This window comes from Syngnathus typhle, linkage group LG4 (assembly GCF_033458585.1).
Source record: "Syngnathus typhle isolate RoL2023-S1 ecotype Sweden linkage group LG4, RoL_Styp_1.0, whole genome shotgun sequence".
In the NCBI taxonomy this organism is placed as follows: Eukaryota; Metazoa; Chordata; class Actinopteri; order Syngnathiformes; family Syngnathidae; genus Syngnathus; species Syngnathus typhle.
The window spans coordinates 21,540,217-21,558,504 of NC_083741.1; the positions used below are offsets into that span (position 1 = coordinate 21,540,217).

The window sequence follows — 18,288 nt, forward strand, 5'->3', positions numbered from 1 at the left end:
ATGAGAGTTTTTGCATTTTTTTTGCTTCAGTTTTGTGCCGCTCCTTCTTGTGTGCAAACCTTGGCCACTGGGGGGCAGTGTAATGAGGATATACTTTACACAACTTAGCACTAATTCTTTGCAGACGATAAAGAACACTTGTTTGTGAATGTTGTTTTATTATCTGTCTTCCCATGTGAATGGATGGATGTCTGTATTATGATTATGTATTATAATTATGTGTATTGACAGATGGCCAATTAGAGACAAACGGCGTGTGGAGGATTGCATGGCGCCGTACCGCAAATCTGACAATATGTGAGGGAAACGTGCTAAGCACACCTCACTGTGCTGTCGTCCTCAGACAACATTAAAAATGTTACTGGGCGTGTAGCTGTGCGTGACAGACGGCCAAGGTCACGGCGAGGTGGGCCGCGGGTTGCGGAGGCCAGAGCGCTTGAAAAGTGAAGACGAGTGGAAGACACATTTGTCTGTCAGCTGCGTCTTTGCCGTCCAGTCTCGAGTCATCGAGTCAATCGCCCAAACAGCGACACGACCTTAGAGTCACTTGTGACATAGAATGGCGTGCTTTCCGCCTGGCTGTGCCGCCGCCCCGCCGAACACCCCCGCCCGAGCCACGTCACGACCTGGGGCGACCGGGCCCCGACCCGTCTTCCACGAGGCGAGGTACCGCTTGAGACCGCTGATCATCCATGGCGGGAATGAGATTGTGGTGGTGAACCAGCGGATATAAGGGCTGTCACAACCAATCTTATCTCTACTTTGATATACATTTAATGATGACATCGCATACACACGCTTTCTTATTTTGTGGATTGCAGTAAATCCGCCCCAATCGCTGGTTCTGGAATGATGGTCTTGCTTTTAAGTGAATTTTTTGTACAATTAGTAACTCTTATGTTATTCTAGTACTTGTTGATTCTGGATGTAATTCCATTCCTGACCACTAGATGGTGGTACCCAATTTACTCTGCGGTCGTGTAAATTTTTAAAAGTAGATGAAGGAGAAATATGACACTCAAGTCATGCGCATGGCCTAGTTTTACAAGTTAACCTCTGTAATCCAGTTTTTTACGCCTACAGATAAAAAAAAACTGCAGTCGATTGGTTTTATAATATACATTTTGGGCATAATTAATTATTTGAACATTTTTCATTGTTTGCACTGTACTTGACAATATTTTTATCCGTTGCGCTTGCTTGGTTGCAATAAGTTATATGCATTTAAATGTGTTTGTATTGGTTCAAATTAATTGCCAGAAATGCTATAAAACATGCTATGGCAGTATTTCACTAGATTATTTATTCCATTTTGGTCTGGAACATAAACGTATTACTTGATTCAGAAAAGAACTATTTTGTGCTGTTAAATGGCACCCCGGAAAGTATTTTCTCCTGTAACAATAACCAAGCAAAGGGTGTCTTAATATTAAAAGCAAAAATAGTATATTTAATTTATATACAATGAACATACAATCATCGTAATCCTTTCCAAATAATATACAGGACATAAAGCTTTTTTTTTTTTTAATAAATACAAATTTATGTAATTGAAAAAAAAATCTAAATTATATAAAAAAGTGAATTTTTCTACTTAAATGCCCCTTTCCCCTCCTCTGTTTAATTATTATTAATTCATTCAATATCATCCCCAAAGTAAACTCTGCGTGCAATTTGCTAGAAAAGAAAAAAAGGTTAACCTGTTACCAGGTCCCCACAATGCACGTTCATAAAAATAAAGCATCATTTTATCATCACAACTAGAGGATGCAATTTCTGTAGAACGAGCTGATGCAAAACAGAAATGTTGTGCAATGAACTAAAATGAGGGAAAAATAAAAAATGAAAAAAGCTTGATGAAATGATAGGGGATTCAAAAATAAAACATAGCTATTGATTTGGGAATGTTGTCATGAAAAATGTTGTAATTTGAGGGATTTGAAAAATTCTTCCCAAAATATTTTGAATGAGCTGAACAGTTTGAAGTTGAGAAGCTGAGTTTTTTTTTTTTTTTGTTCTTATATTTTAATTTGGGGAACTATCCAAGAAATTATTAGTTGTGTAAACTCTTATTTCTTTGCTGAAAGCCAATTTTTACATTAGCAAAATATTTTTGGTTGAATTCCCCAACCTAACCTTCTTATCTACCAAGATGTAATGAATTTTGTGAATGGTTTTAAATGTATTGAAAAATGTTGAATATGAAGAAATCTTCATTAGTACTTGCACGATAAAAAAGGCATTGCTGTTCTAAAGGTTACTTTTTCGCATCACAAGGCAAAAAACATTTAAAGTGCGAAAAGAAAAACAGCGTCTACTTTTTCTTTTAGCCGGTGTTGTCACGGCAACGACAACATGGGTCGTCAAGGACGTTCCAGGCACGCTAAAGTCGGTTTGCTCTTATGTATCCGCCGAGTTTTTCGGCGGCGTGGATGCAAACAGAAAAGAGCACGTCCACTTGATGAAAGTTCTACCTAGCAACAGTGAGGACATCCTATTTCCTCTAGAGCACGGACACTCAACAAGTTGCTTAATATGTCGCAGAAAGGCTACATACAAGCTGGAGGAGGTTTGTGGTGTTGGTCCATGATGATGCGTCACTTTGGCACTTTGTATGCACACACTCACGCACACACGCACACACACGCACGGCGGATATGGTACGTCCCGGTTTTGGATAGTTTTGGGATATATATATATATTTTTTTTATGAGGATGATGTTGTGTTGTGGCACACAGGCGGTGCTGATTGCTACACTGATGACAACACGCTACATTGAAGGTGTTGTGGAACACAGTAGAACCTCAAAAGTCCAATTTGACAGGACACCAATTTAGAAGAATTATAGTTTTCCATTGTAGTCTTTAAAACTTCCTTTGAGGAAGTGACATTATATTAAAAACAGTATGATACTAGCATTAGTGTCATTAAAGTTACTGCAATTTTTTATTACACTTACAAAATGTAAAAGTTCATTTAAGCAATCAGCAGTTTGACTAATTCTATGGAAATCCAAAATGGACTTAAGAGGTTCCACTGCGAGTGTGATGGCGTTCTCCCTGGTACAAAATTTCATGTGTTAATTTTCAGGAATCTCTTTCTTATGAATAAACCACGGATAAAATCCATTTGCGTCAAAACTAAATGTGCAAATTCCCTATTCAAGTGTCACAACTTGTCACTTAATTGCTAGTTGAGTCGCTACAAATGATAAATTAGACTAATCTAATCAATGTCATCAATAGCAGTTTTATGACTAATATAAAATTGTCTAATTAAAATATTTTCACATTAATACGCAAGTTATAATAGCATCTTATTTAAATTATTATGTCTAATGGTGAATTCTAAACCTATTTATGTTTAGATGAATATGAAGGATGTCCAATTAAAAAACAGGAATCTCCAAATTGTATGAAAATGAATTTTCTTTAAGTCATTTTGTCTTGAGCCAAACCAAAAGTTTTTTTTTTTGTCGCTAAAGCAAATTGTTGGATTTTTTTTTCTCCAGACAAACCCCAAAATGTTTTTTTCGGCAGCTAAAAATGTAGCGCTACATGCATTTAGTTGGACAGTGGCGATATTACGCTTGACATAAATGCTGTTAAGTTTGCAAAATAAGACAGAATTAATTTCAAGTATGTCCATCCTTCAGTAAAAAATGAAAATGAGTTTAGTGCAACCTTTGTGTGCGGCGAAGAAGAAGATGAGGCTCTTGATGAGGAGAATCCCGCCGGTCGCGTAACCGTGGCGACTACAAGACCGATTCCATGTTGTCGGACGGCTCCGGGTCCTCCAGGTTGAAGACGAACTTGGTCCGGCTGGCGGCGTCCGAGTGGACCGACTCCTTGCCCAGGCGGTCCAGAGTCACGTTGGAGGAGAAGAGCTCGGTGGGTGTCAGGTAGCCTTCGCTGCTCTTGATGTACTTCCTGTAGTTGCGCCTCAAGCACTGCCAGGTGGTGGCGTAGAGGACGAAGGCTGACGACTTGAGCACGATGGCGATGCTGACGTAGAGGTGGCGGTAGGCCACGTTATCGTACAGCATGCAGGCGCCCTTCTCGCCGCACACAGAGCTCCAGAACAGGCAGGTCGAGTCGATGCCCATGCCGAAGATCAGCGGCGGCGGGATGAAACCTGGAGTGGCAGAAGTTACAGTATTATTATTAACACTCTGTCTAGTAAGCTACCTAGCGAGCTAGCTAAAAAGAAACAGCAGTGCCCTTAAACTTTATATCCTTTATAAGATATAAAAATGACAACATTGTTTTTCGGCAAACAACTTGCTTGCTTTGTTTTGCTGATGAAATTTTTTGCTAAAAATGTCAACAAATAGTTTTCTAAGGTCGTTCCAGCATCGACTGTTTTAGCTCCCAAAAAATACAAATTCAGAGTGTGTTGCTATGAGTCAGCTGACCGATAAGTCTCAGGAGTAGGAAGAGGACCCCCAGGGCGTAGGACTTCAGGTCTGGACTCACCGTCCTAAAGAAGCCAGAAGGATCAACATTCTAGTTCAGAACAGTCGAGGTCCAAAAAAAGTCTCTTTAGAAATTGGTGGACACAAGCTGCTGCTTTCCATCGGCATTACTGTGTACCGGTCCACACTTTGGACATTAGAGTTCCCCATCCTGACCTGATGAGGATGATGACGGAGGGCGTCTGAGCCATGGCTCCGATCATACTGCACAGGCAGATGACGCACAGGAAGGTGAGGAAGGCCTGCTGGCAGCCCGGACTCGGGCACTTGCCCGGCAAAGCCACCGCCTCCTCGGCGCTGCTCGATATGCACGCGCAACCTGTCAGGTTCTGACAAACAGTCGGTGGGGCCGTCAAGGATCTGTTTTGTGCAGCGTCCGGATTGTACATGAGGTCCAAAGCATGCGTGTGCTCACTCACCGGTTTGGTGCAGCCGGCGAAGCAGGCGGAGAGGTAGGTGACGGCGTTGGAGCCGCACACAGGGCTCACCGAGGACGTGTAACAGTTGCAACTGCTGACGCAAGGAGAATCGGGTCGCTGCCAGTGCCGTAGCGTCCTGCAAAACATGTCACGGCGATCGAGTTGGAGTCATAGCGCAGAACGTCACGACGCATCCATCGTGACGAAAACGGGCTTATGACCTGACTTACTCGTTACCGTAGGCAACCGTCACCCCAGCGACGGGGCCGGTGTCGCAGCCCAGGAAAAGGAAGGAGACGTAGCAGGCCGTGGACACCAGGTTGACGCCCATGGCCATACGTACGGCGCCCAAGGCCGATAGGTTCAGCTTCTTCACCAGCAACCCGCCCAAGAAGATGCCCAGGCAGGCGCACGGGATGGCTGTCATGCCTGAACCCAAACCAACGTCAGCTAGCGACAATGGCTAAGAACGGGTGAGAGGCCAAAGCCCCGCCTACCAAGTAGCTGATTGGCCGAAGAGGTGGTGAGGTTGAACTGCTGCTCCAGGTATTTTCCCAGGAAAGCGGCAAAACCGGCGACCACGGCAATCTCCATGCAGGCCGCCAGTGTGATGCAGCTGAACACGGGATTGGACAGAAGGTGCCTGGTCACTCGCGGGATCACTGCAATAAAAACAAACAATTCAAAATGGAGGATATTAGTAGTTGCTCCCTGCAAAGTTACAGTAGGGTCACAGTAAATATTCAGCCCACTAATTTTGGAGTGCGGTTCAGAAGTTTGTCTTATACATTGCTAACGTAGCAAAATATTTCAAGTGTACTGCACCTCTGAGATGCTGGCATACAGAGAGTCCGCTGTTCAAGTCGAAGCCGTGGATGCCCCCCCGCACTTTGTCCTGGTAGTCCAGGCTGAGAGGGGAAGGCAGCATGGCCTGCTCGCTCTCCCCGCCGCCATCCAGGCCCTGCTCATCCAGGGCCTGAGGAAAGCCAAACATGAAGAGGGCCGACAGGAAGAGTAAGGCACCGCACAGGAGGAAGCCCCCCCACCAGGCCCCGATCCAGCGAGGGTCTTCTGGGGTGATGTCCAGTTCACCTGCAAGGGACAAGAGGACCGTTTCAATTTATTATAGTGGACAGAAAATATCATTCATTCATCCTCTGGAGCAGTTGTATAAACCAGTGTGCCGTATTAGTGCTCAGTAACGATAAATAAACACAAAAAAGACAAACTCACTGGTGTCAATGAAGGCGGCATCAACGTAGACTTTGGTACAGACGGAACCTAAGATGAAGCCACACGCAGGCCCAAACACTAAAGTGGAAAATAAAATACCTGCAAGACAACAACACCAGCATGAATGCAAATCAGAGTGCATTCACCTCATTGTACAGCAGATGGCGCTATTCAACCAAGGCTGGGTTTGTATTTGTGACGCAAAATGGAGCCTGTCTTCAAATCCACTCAGTGATCACGTACCAATTGACAGTATTCTGGATTAGCTATTGAACCAGTCATGTTCAATTGTTTACATTAAAATGTTAATGTAACACATTTACATCACATTTAAAATATGTCACCATCATTTATATTCTATACACAGATGTAGCATACTTATCTTTATTATCATACACCTCTAATGTCCCATGATTTGTCTGCTTTTACTGAATGATTGATGTATTCTGTATAACCTTTTTGACCTTTGTCATGTCTCCTGGTGAGATAGATGTATTTGAACTGTGTGTAAGGTGAAGTCAATTATTTATTCATAAGCCTGCACCACTATAAATAATCAAAGAGGAAGTTGTCTAAAGTTTCAAGTTGTCTGACCACGGTGGGCCCACGAAAGTGATTGCTCATACATCAAGTAGACATCAAGTACTCAAACAGGGGTCAGCAAGCCTTTGTGTCATGTTTGATTTTTAAAAATGTCTGATTTGCACAAGAGGATTTAAAAAAAAAACAATTATTTATTTTCATATTTTCAGTGTAATATTTATATTTAAAACATTAAAATTAACTAAATAATTATTTCACTATCGTATTATTTACAATTAATGAACTAACCATAAAGTTAATAAATGAATGAATAAAAAAAACATTTGTATGATTAAATATTTCAGCAAGCAACATTGGGAATAAGCATTGCAATATAATTTTTGGAGACTCATTGAAATGCAATAAGGTGATTGACATTAATTTCAAGGGTATGATTATTAATATTTGGACTGATCTCAGTGTGACACAAGAACATAATACAATGCGTGGTCAACAATCTCGACCACAAATTGTATTAGACTCTATAACATTCCTTCTCATAAACCTCCAACGTCAAATGTACCCAATTAAGGCCCCCATTCAACATATTAAATGTCTGTTCGAATTCAGTCGCATAGCATTATAAAACCTGGAATGAGCACTCCGAGACCAACGTAAATCTCTTATTGATGTTGCGGCAACATCCGCAGATGTGAGAGGCAATCAGTGGAATATGACACCGGAAGAATCAACGCTGGCCTTTATGAGGACATTGGAAAACACATTAGAAGGAAGCAGCACCACAAATCAACATTGTGCCATTACGCCAAATAACAAATACAATCACTCAACGGTAAATCAGAATTTTAGCTGTACTACGTACTATAGTTCTGCTTCAAAGTCATTTCAAAACATTAAGTGATGTTAAAATGCAAAAGGTTTGGGTCAGTGCCCCACCACATCCAGCATGGATTTGACTGAATACGTAATACACATTTACAATTTCGGGGTGAGAAAATCCCAATTTTGTGTGTGCGTGCGTTTTCATGTGACTTTATGTGTAAAATAGGGGAAAACAGATAAACAACAAGGTGCACTTAATTTTTAAACAACGGTTGTGCTTTGGTTAGGGTTCTGTTTGGATTGACAACAGATACCATTTCTTGATCTTGCTAGCTAATGGACAGGATTGATTTTGTTGTTATTTTATATTGGCTAATGAGGTAGTTCGGATTGAACCTTATGAACTATGCCAGGCAACAAGGCACTGTAAATGTGTAAATCGACTGATGGGGCAGCTATTAGCTAGCCCCTTGAATTCTGCCTAGCAACATGGTGGTATCACTGCAACCAGGTTTAGTTTGGCGATTTCTAATGATTAAAAACAATTAATACCATCTGTACTATTTATAATTCTTATTCTATTATGCCTTCAATGAAGCAGTTTAGTTTTACTGGCATGAATGCCTAGCTAAGTGATCGGATCCATTGTTTGCCCGCTATTTCTCCCCCCTAAAAACATCACTTCTGCCTTCTGCTGTTGTTTCAGTGTTGGTCAGACATTTGCAGGTGGCAGCTTGACAGATTGTCCACTTGAATAAATAAGAGAGGAAGGGAAGGTCAACAAACAAAGAAGAGCCTACAGGGAGCTTGGTGATGAGAGAGATTTGAAAAGGACAAATCACAACAGGGAGGAAGATAGTCACTTCCTTTGATAATACTTATTTTGGTAATATTTCAACATACAGTAATTTTCGGACTATAAGTCGCACCGGAGTATAAGTCGCACCAGCCATAAAATGCCCCAAAAAGTGAAAAAAAAAACATATATATGTATATAAGTCGCTCCTGAGTATAAGTCATCCCCCCACCCACCCAAACTATGAAAAAAAACGCGACTTATAGTCCAAAAATTACGGTAACTGCTTGAATAGAAAATAATAATACAAAAAATATATAAACAATCTGAAATTATGCCAATTGTTTTGTTGGATACCAACAATATGGTTGGATCAATCAAATGATCCATCAATCGACCAATCGATTTATTTACTTTGTATGTGGCACATTGAGGCGAAACACTACAGCAAAGGCAAAAATGTAAGCCGAGCTTTTGAATGGAGAGATTAGCTTTAGCCACCAGCGTAAGCTTCCGATAAGCAGCACTTACTCGATTGCACAGTGAAGTGCTTGAGGTAAGACCTGGGAAGTGTTTTAAGGTGAAAAATAGAAAAAATATAGCTCATAATATCACGCACATTGCTACAAATTGGGGTGTGGTGTCGAAAAGAGGTGGCTATTATTTGAAAAAAACGGCATTATGAAGTGACGAAGGCGTCAAAGGTGCTGGCCGGTGGTCGTGTTGTGTAAGAGGGATGAGGTCACACTAATCATTTCACAAGCCACGCTGGCAAAGGTGCACCAATGAAAAGCCAGGCTGAGTGCTGAGTCAGCGTCCGCCGCTTCCTCGGCGCAAACATTTTGTTGCAGTGGCTTGGTAGAGCTTTTTACACGCATTACGTCCGGGAAAGGAGGAGAGGGAGAGATGCTGTGCCTTTCTTCTGCTACTATAAACACGTCTATTGTTGCTTAGCATCCTCTCGTGCACTGCGTTCTTCTTCATTTGAAATGCTTTGTACAACGAAACGTGCAGTACATATGTTTGGACCAATATAAATGAATGACAACAGACGCTAAAATTCCATTTCATGTTTAGCAACACCCGAGGTTCTCCCATGAGGACAGTTTTTGCTACTGTGACCCCATTGTGTCTAAAGATATAAAAACCAAAAAATTATTTGGATTCAGTTAATGCTCTGATCCATATCATGTTGGGGAAATCTGCAAAAATGTTAAGCATTGTTTTCCAGGTTAAAAAGAAAAGGTTGAAATTCGGAGGATTCTGAATTGTAAATTAAAATCGGTATCCAAACGATTAATCGGTTATCAAAAAAATCAATAGGGATTAACTTGACAATCGATTTAATGGTCGACTAATCGTCACGCCTCCAGTTGTAAAGAGTTTCCTACATACTGTGACCAAGTTTGCAACTTGAACATATTGAAACGATTTATGGATGTGGTTGTGCATAGACACGGAGTGGACTAGGTGCATTGTGGGTGACCTCACCTTGCTCGATCGCTAAGTACTAAGTAGTCGCCAGAGTGCTCCCGGTGGACTAAATCCCGCTCGGAGGCCGTTATCGATCGACCAGGCGCCTGCGGGTGGCCTTGGCTTCTCGGCACCAAGTGTTTGCACTTAATATTTCATGGTGGGCTGCCGTGTTTGCTAAACAACTCCTAACTGCTTCTGTGTCACACTGCATTATTCAGAAGGTTGGCTTACACACCAGCCGTGTCTTGGCGCTCCAAGATCCGCAAAACAATGAGCGACCAAAGAGCCATTGTTAGGGAAAAAAGAAGAAGAAAAAAAAGAAATGGAGGAGCGGAGTGAAAATTAAGGGCTGGAGCAAAGAGTATCATAGGCAACATAATACAATTTTTGGCTTTATAATAAATAATACAAATAAATAATTCTGTCTCATTTCCTTATTGAATTTTTTTCCCCATAAAAACACAAGTACATTTTTTTATTTTGCTATTTTTTATCAACTACAATCAACAAATTATTTAAAATGTAGTCATCATAATTAATTAACCAATAAGTCAATATAATGATAATTTAATTCTTATCATGATATTTTTATTTGTTATTTAATATAGGTAAATGAATGAAATGCTTAATCACAATGTGGATACATAATATTAATCTACCAATTTTGGGGGGGACAATTATAAATAAATGGGCCAGGTTAAAAAAAACAAAGTCAGCTGCTCTGTCCATTAAACAGCCGAAGGTATAATAAACCTGCATTGCAATTTATACAACAAAATGCGTCATGGCTTCCTGCAAGCACATCAGCTTTGTGTTTGAAACAAACCTGCCCAAATCCAAATCTCATCCTTATCCTTATCTCATGGATGTGCCGTGTGATTTTTCCAATACGGCTCAATGACGATCGGGGAAACATGAACGTAGAGGACGATTTGCAACGTTCTATACGGCTTTTTATTTCATTTACTTTCTATTTGGTCTCATTGTGATTCAGTCCCTCCGAGATGAAGAGGAACATGAGCGTCCTCACTCCCTGTCTGCCTCTGCACTGTTGCCTTAGCAACTTTGGTAGACAGGATGTAGCGTGTGTCCTTTGTGGAATTAAGTGTACAAAATACCCGGCAGATCATTATCTTGTCTTAGCGAAAAAAAAAAAACTAAAAACGACAAGCACATCCATTTCCTTTGGGGTTTTAGTGTTTGATGATGCAAAACATCCGTGCTGTTATCGACAAAAATGCTTTTTCAAATTTAATTTGAGTTATCCTAAGGGATAGCGGCTACTTTTTCATGATATGAACTTTGCTTATTCCGACTTACCTATATACAGAGAGGAGTCCTTCCTGTGGACGTGGTCGTCAATGTAGGACACCCCGAGAGGCTGGACGGGGGTGGCGCCGATGCCAAGCAGCACCTGAGCGCCGATCAGCAGCAGGTACATCATGTTGGTGTTGGCCCGGTCGCCGCACTTGTACGCAGAGTCGTTGTTGTCCGAGCGCGAGCTGTTGGAGCAGACGTCACGGCCGTCCTCCGCGTGCCATGAGTCGCCGGCGTCGTATTCGTACTGGTGGGTGAGGAATTCAGGCAGGGCGGACAGAAGCGCCCCCAGCGCCATGACGATGCCGCCGCAGCCGATCAGCCGCGGCCGGTGAGCTTTGGCGCCGAAGTAGCTGACAAAAAGGATGAGGGCCAGGTTCCCGATTTCAAAGCTGCTGGCGATGACGCCCACATCAGCGCTTTGCAGGTTGAAGCGCCTCTCCAGCGTGGTCAGGACACTCACCTGGCAGGAAATTGCAGAGAGAAGATCAGGAGTGAGCAGGAAGTGCAAAGGTCAGCTGCTGTTGTGATGAATGACTTGTGAGTTGGTGGCAAAAAAATAAAAGTATTGCTGTACTGCAGATTTTTACGTATCTGTACTGAAATTGAGTATTTTTTTTCCCTTGGCTTTTTCTCACACCAATGGAGGTGGAAAATTCTGATCTGGAAATTAAGAAACCTGTATTTGTTTTGACCTTTTTTAATTTCAGAGTTTGTGCATTTTTACTTTTACCAAGGAAATTAGTTGAATCTCTATTTTGACTTTTGCTAGTTATTTTTTGTACACTAACACTGTACTTCTGCCACTTTGCACATCATATAAGCATTGAAAAGAATAAATTGGTAAATGTTTGTGTCTGGATTGGCTATAATTAGACGACTTCACTAATCTGTGGCTCGCGGCCAATTCAGTGCAGACTACACATTTAAAAAAATGCCGTTGTAAATAGATATTTTGAGCATTCCAACGTTATAGACGATTCTATATTACCTTTGGCACAATGGCGATCTATTTTTTTTCTTCTGAAATCCGACTCATTTTGTTGGCGATTTTTCTAATCCGGAAAACAACGCCTTCGCGAGATGCGTTCAAATACCGCTCACAAAGTACGACATCTCAAAACTTCATGGAAAGAAAACGGTCAGTGAACCAAACAGCAATGACAAGTACTTGAGCATATTATCGGGAGTTCGTGGAAACGTGGACCTTTTTGACGCACCAAAATCTGAACAGCCACTTGAGAACTCAAATTGCAAGGACAGCTGCTCGGAGAAATTGGGCGTGTGTTTAGGTTGCTACTCGCTTTGTGACGTCACAATGTGAGGTCCTGTTTGTTGAAAACACCACTTTGGAGTGTTTTGGTGAAGAATAAGCAATTTTATATGGCTAAAATCTATATAAAGAGTTATTTTAGCTGGCTTCTTTAACATTTATTTATTTTCTGAGCAAACCAAAGAAGAAAAAAAAAATAACGGTCCGGTGATGACCCTCAAACATTCCGAATGTAGAGAAAATGCATCTGCCCTTCAACGACAGACACAAAACAGAAAGTATTTAATAAAAGATGAAATAGCTTGGTTACGGGAAGTGCACTTTTGATTTGGCCAGAGTTCAAGGACGAGTGCGGCTGCAAATTGATCCTGCGTTTGGAAACGACATTTAAAGATGTAAAGTGTTTCCATTTCCCAAAGTGTGCTCTCTGTGCCAAGGTCAGCATGTCAACAAACACACGCCCAACTTTATTTTTTTATCTCTCTATTTATTTATTTAAAAATCTCATGGCACCCCACTAAGCAAGAATGCAAAATTGCCCCATAATTGTCCTCTGCCACCAAGCATTGTCATATGACGTAACAGTTTCCGCTGTTACATGCTACAATGGCTACACGCGCATTGTAACGTCTCCCATGTTGTCACTATACGTTTACATCCCAACCCAAAGGTAACAAACAGGGTTGTTTTGGGCGACCACTGATCCACGATGCCAAATGTGTAAGCGTAGCTTCAATGGAGTCAAATGTTTATGACACCCACAAAGGAAGGGCTTCAACTCAACAACTATGACATCATTGGTAAGGCCTGACTGACATGGATTTTTGTGAAGCTAATGCAAATTTATGGCAGAAAAAATAAAGCTGATTATTAAAACCTATGTACAAATGCATACAATACCCCCACCCTTTGCTGTACCTCAATGAGCATCACTTATCGTTTATATTAATGATGTCATGTGTGACCTGGAATCTATCCCAGGTGACTTTTAGGGTGAAAGGTGTGCTACAACCAATACCAGGGCACATCGGTCACACTTACATTTCACACCAATGAACAAAAGTCTCTAATGAATCCAATTGTTTTTGGAAACTAATGGCTGGCTTTGATCCTATGATGTTTTTTTTTTTTTTTTTGGTGCAGCGTCTAGACTTTAAGAACCCCCTAGACAGGTCAGGCTGCTACGACATCCTGCACTAGGGCGGCAGGTTGTAGACCTCGCGCAAGGCGTCATTTGGAAACACAAACAACAACGTGGAGAAGCTGCGATGCGGCAGCTGCACAGGCCTCGTCTCTCCGTTTGGTGCTCGTTCTTATGACTCGATTGCGCGGCCTTGTCTGCGCGTTTGAAGGACGCGCACACAACACAAGCAATGCATGAGGATGCAAAAGGAAAGTCACTCACCAGATAAGCGCCCACGGTACCCTGCGCCAGCATAAGCGCGCATTCCGACACCAGGAATATCTTGATGTTGGAAAAACACGAGGTCTTCTTTTGGCTGACGTCGTCCTGCTCTGGGTCATCGTCGCCGCTGCCGGAGATGCGCTCGCTGCACATCTGATTTTTCACCTGCATCTCTGCATGTAGCCTGAGGCTCCGCGCGGCCGCAGAGGGATCGTCAGCGGGTCCGGGCGGGGATCATCCGGCGCCCCGTGGACCGCACACGCAGCACAGCGAGGCGGCGAGAGAGAGGATCGAGGACCTCTCCCCGGGCTAGAGGCGCCGATGTGGACCACTCGGCATCACGCGCGTCATTGGTTCGATGTCAGCGACGCCGTCTAATGGTCGTTTTCCCGCATCCGCAATGTTACAACATCGCCATCCGCAGGGACCGGCAGCTACTGGTCAGGCTGGGTCCGAGCTGCATCCTCTGCGTCCTCCAGGCAGCCAAAGGATGACTATGCTCCGCCCAACCGTCGACACGTGCTCAGACCCCCCCCCCCCCCGATTATCATCATAGTCGTCGCTAGCGTCGTTGATCACAGGATTCAGGTACGTGCAATAATAACAGCTGGAGTGGACACTTCATTAGGTACACCCTCCACAACCTAATCCAACACAGTATATAGAACAGTGAGTCTGTCATCCCCGTTTTGTAAATGTTGAGAGCAATAACAAACATTTCAAACGCAGTTTTAAATTAATTAACACCTCTTAAATGGGTCGTCTCGTATCATCTGATAATATTTTTAAGTGATGATGCTGATGGTCTATGCCAAACAGCTCACTCGATCACAACAATTCCAAGTTCAGCCAAAGAGAATTTAAGTACATTGGCTTTTGCTCTTTAAATTAAAGGCCACCATATGGTTGTTAATATTCTTGAGGCCAGTGATCACAGATATGAATAGGTATCTACGATGCACCCAGTTAAGCTACATGCCTACAGCAAAGCTATGCTAGTGGGGGCAAGGTGTCAATGCAGGGCCTTGTTGTGGACGGCACAAAAACTAAAAAGATGATTCTGCTGCAAACCTTTGTACTCACAAATGTGAAACTGATCAGGTATTTTTAATTCCAAATCCTGCTGTTAAAAATGAATATTCAAAAGTAAAAGACATCAATTAATTTTTCATGGAAGTTAGTTGTGCAGAAGGAATAAAAATGACAGCAGAGTGGCGGCATCGAAAACAGTAAACGCAATGCAAAAAATCCTTCGTCATCATCTTGAGATATGGTGCATCCAGTGCCAAGGTCAATCAACTCCCCCTCCCAATCAAACCCCCCAGTTTTTTGGCTCACAATATTTGGACCATTCAGACGCTCCATCAGGACCAATTCAATAGCATCTGAAGCAGCACAATCCATCAGGCAAACTGTGGACTCAGCAGGGAGGCCATCCGTTTCTCTCACAGCCTCAGCGAGTGCGGCGGTGATTTAAGATCAACAATAAAGCCTGCTGACGCGGCGCAAACCATCTGAGGACATTATTTTAGGACGTGTGTTAATCACCATGCAGGTCCGCAGAAAGACGGAATTATGCGGCGAGTGCACGACAACCCAAGTACATCACAAGGGCAGTGGTGTAGATTATGCAATAGCTTTAGTGCCGAAAAGTCTTTCGTAGTTTGCCGAGACAAGAAAATATGCTGGAACTCAAGGTTGGCCAGAAGTCCTTCCTTCGTTACAAGGTTCAAAGTTCTTTTTGGCAGTGACTTGGGCCTTCATTGTGGATGTTCCCACTTTGAATCACTTCATAATATTGTCACAATTAAAGAAACCCACAAAATGCTATATGATAACACACAAATAGGGCAAAAAAAAAAAAAGCCTGTCCAGATTTTAGGAGTTTTTGAAAACAAAATAAAGTTCGGATATTTTAGTAGGCTTTCCTAACGTATCTTATTGCCCAACAGAAGCTTGAATGTTTTGTGCTAACATTGACCTCTAGCTTGTATTCATCTTTGGTAACACTGGATGTATGTAAATGTAGTACGTAGTACCTAAAACATCTCGTGTTGTAATACAGCCATTTTACCAGTAGGTGGCGGTGTTCTCCTGTGCACGTCAGAGGTTAGGCTGGCAGCCACTCTTCCCTTCTCATCCATTTGATCAAGGAAATCGCAATTTCACAGCAATTTTGACAACATAATTAGATTCGAGAAGAAAATAATGTTAGTTCATTATTTTACTCTTGATGATACAGGTAAGAGTAGGCTCGGAGCAAATGTGTCTATAAGTATCCCCTGCCTGCCTCTGAGATTAAGTTCAAACCCATGTGTGTGCTTTTAAAATCACAATCCAAGTGTTGTCCTTATTTAAGTTTGACCTACGTAGAGATCATCTCAATGCATGTCTCTTGAAGGATTTGTCTCCCCTGCCTAATGCAATCTAATTAAAAGAGATTGATACACCAATTCCAAATGAGCGTGGCCTTGAGCGTCTTATGCTCTTAGCTTGTTTTTCCGGTGCCGCAGTAGTCTGATTAACAACAACGCTCTTTACATAGGCGAGTGGTCTTTACAATAATGTCCAAGTGTCATTTCAAGACAAAGCTTTTGCTAGGTAACCGCACCAAGGTTTTGAATGTGACCTAAACTATTTATATCAGTGTTGACGTGAAGTCGACTTGGACTATTTTACTGTCAACAGTTCAGACTTTGCTGTGCATTAGAATTTCTATGTTTTGAAAACTGTTGACGTCAGTAGTCGAACAATGTGATTATTTATGTGCCTTAAGGATCCCAGTGCCTTTTCCTCCTCTCATCTAATTTTCTGGCCAACCTGAAGTAAAAGGCTTTGATGAACATACTTATTGTGGGTTTGGGTTAGTCCATTTTTAACTCTGGGGCGTACCCACTGAAAGAAAACCCAGACCAGGTAATCCAATCTTAATCCCCAGACTACACTAATCACTTCTCACAAATGCAAACAGTTGCGACTCCGCAGGCTTATGCTACGCCCGGGTCGATAAGATGGCCATTTCTCATCCGCAGATTCCATGATGGATTTGATAAAGGTCAACGTCCTGGTGGAAGACAAACCATGGGACAGGCACAGCAAACAGGGAGCTCCGAAGGAATCGACATTAAAGCGCTTCAGGATATGTATAAAAAATTTGTTATGGAGTGCCCAAGTGGACTACTTTTTCTGCATGAATTCAAGCGTTTCTTTGGTGTGGACCCAAGCAGCGAAGCATCGGATTACGCAGAGAACATGTTTCGAGCGTTTGACACGAATGAGGTGAGATTTTTTACATTCATATGCTTTTTTTTAAAAATCCGAGTCGAAAAAAACACTAAAATGAATGGAATTGCTTTCCTTTCAGGACAATACAATAGATTTCCTGGAATTTGTAGCGGCCCTGAATCTTGTTTTTCGGGGAGACATGGAGCACAAACTGCGCTGGTCGTTCAAAGTGTATGACAAAGACAACAACGGATTTGTTGACAAGGATGAGCTCCGGTCAATAATTCATGTAAGTCACAATGTGTCGTGTTGGCACCATTTTATGGACCTCTCAAAGATGTGCAGTCTTACAAATCACATCTCTGAAAAACATTCCCTTTGATTTTTGAAATCCGGACTGTTTACATCAAGTTCTATTTTTTTTTTCTTTCCAGAGTATTTATTGTGTCAAGAAAGGAGGCACAAAGACAGACACAAATGAGCCCCATTTTACAGTTGACGATGCTGTGGAACGAATATTGCAGGCTGTTGATAGTGACGGCGATGGTAAGTATTAAACATGGGAAAAAACCTGAGGCCTTAAAAATAGATACGAAATGTCTGTTCTTATAATTTGCTCGACAGGTTGTATTACAATGGAAGAGTTCATAAGAGGAGCACAGCAAGACCCGTGGGTGCTTAATATGTTGAAGTTGGACATAAATCCTGCACAATGGGTTCTGGAGCAGAGGAGAAAGAGCGCACACTTCTGAAAATGGCCAAGTGCTCATTTCAAGGTTGATGAGACATCAAACCAAAGCCGTCGCCATGCAGGGACAAGTTTTAACTCAGTTCCAACTCTTGAGCCTTTCAACCATTTGCATTTCATATTTATTTCTCAACAATATTGGACTCTTCATCCACCTTGTATAAAATTGATACCGTAATTTTCGGACTATAAGTCGCGTTTTTTTTTCATAGTTTGGGTGGGGGGGCGACTTATACTCAGGAGCGACTTATATACATATATATGTTTGGTTTTTTTTCACTTTTTTGGGGCATTTTATGGCTGGTGCGACTTATACTCCGGTGCGATTTATAGTCCGAAAATTACGGTACTCATGTACTTTGTTATTCTAACTGTTTGCATAATTTTATGTAATAAAGTTTTCATTTTGGGGAAGGGGGGGGGCATTGGATGAGAGTGAGAATTTCCGTTGGTGTAAATATAATAAGATATACAAATATAGTGTTGACATATCCCTAAAGTCAATAGGGAAGAGCATTATTGGGAGCTTTGCTTTTTACCACAGCCCCTGAAGGCA

The 18,288-nt window shown here is 42.1% G+C and overlaps 2 protein-coding genes across 3 annotated transcripts; one reads left to right on the plus strand and one right to left on the minus strand.

The window, feature by feature from the left end:
• Positions 1 to 1,423: 1,423 nt before the first annotated feature.
• On the minus strand, positions 1,424 to 14,234 carry LOC133152303 (solute carrier organic anion transporter family member 3A1-like). Of its 2 annotated transcripts, XM_061275818.1 has the most exons (10): positions 13,760 to 14,234; positions 11,085 to 11,544; positions 6,128 to 6,226; positions 5,720 to 5,986; positions 5,392 to 5,556; positions 5,125 to 5,323; positions 4,895 to 5,030; positions 4,632 to 4,804; positions 4,416 to 4,480; positions 1,424 to 4,135 (listed from the first exon to the last, which is right to left on the minus strand). In XM_061275818.1, the coding sequence occupies exons 1-10, from the start codon at positions 13,928 to 13,930 to the stop codon at positions 3,756 to 3,758; spliced, it is 2,115 nt and encodes a 704-aa protein (XP_061131802.1). In that variant the 5' UTR covers positions 13,931 to 14,234; the 3' UTR covers positions 1,424 to 3,755. The 2 variants fall into 2 exon arrangements, with proteins under 2 accessions (XP_061131802.1, XP_061131801.1); XM_061275817.1 differs by having other exon boundaries at positions 4,632 to 5,030.
• Positions 14,235 to 16,779: 2,545 nt separating this feature from the next.
• On the plus strand, positions 16,780 to 17,935 carry LOC133152361 (guanylyl cyclase-activating protein 2-like). Its single transcript, XM_061275898.1, has 4 exons — positions 16,780 to 17,038; positions 17,124 to 17,273; positions 17,419 to 17,530; positions 17,609 to 17,935. Exons 1-4 carry the CDS (start codon positions 16,841 to 16,843, stop codon positions 17,734 to 17,736), a joined length of 588 nt encoding a protein of 195 aa, XP_061131882.1. The 5' UTR covers positions 16,780 to 16,840; the 3' UTR covers positions 17,737 to 17,935.
• The last annotated feature ends 353 nt before the right edge of the window (positions 17,936 to 18,288 follow it).

Bases quoted from the DNA above. Each gene is read 5' to 3' on its own strand.
- LOC133152303 (XM_061275817.1), bottom strand. From the start codon at position 13,930: ATGCAGGTGAAAAATCAGATGTGCAGCGAGCGCATCTCCGGCAGCGGC. The intron at 11,545-13,759 runs GTGAGTGACTTT...ATTTCCTGCCAG, and splicing joins GTACCGTGGGCGCTTATCTG to GTGAGTGTCCTGACCACGCT. The intron at 4,481-4,631 runs GTCAGGATGGGG...TGGCTTCTTTAG, and splicing joins TCCGTCATCATCCTCATCAG to GACGGTGAGTCCAGACCTGA.
- LOC133152361 (XM_061275898.1), top strand. From the start codon at position 16,841: ATGGGACAGGCACAGCAAACAGGGAGCTCCGAAGGAATCGACATTAAA. The intron at 17,274-17,418 runs GTAAGTCACAAT...TTTTCTTTCCAG, and splicing joins AGCTCCGGTCAATAATTCAT to AGTATTTATTGTGTCAAGAA. The intron at 17,531-17,608 runs GTAAGTATTAAA...TTTGCTCGACAG, and splicing joins TGTTGATAGTGACGGCGATG to GTTGTATTACAATGGAAGAG.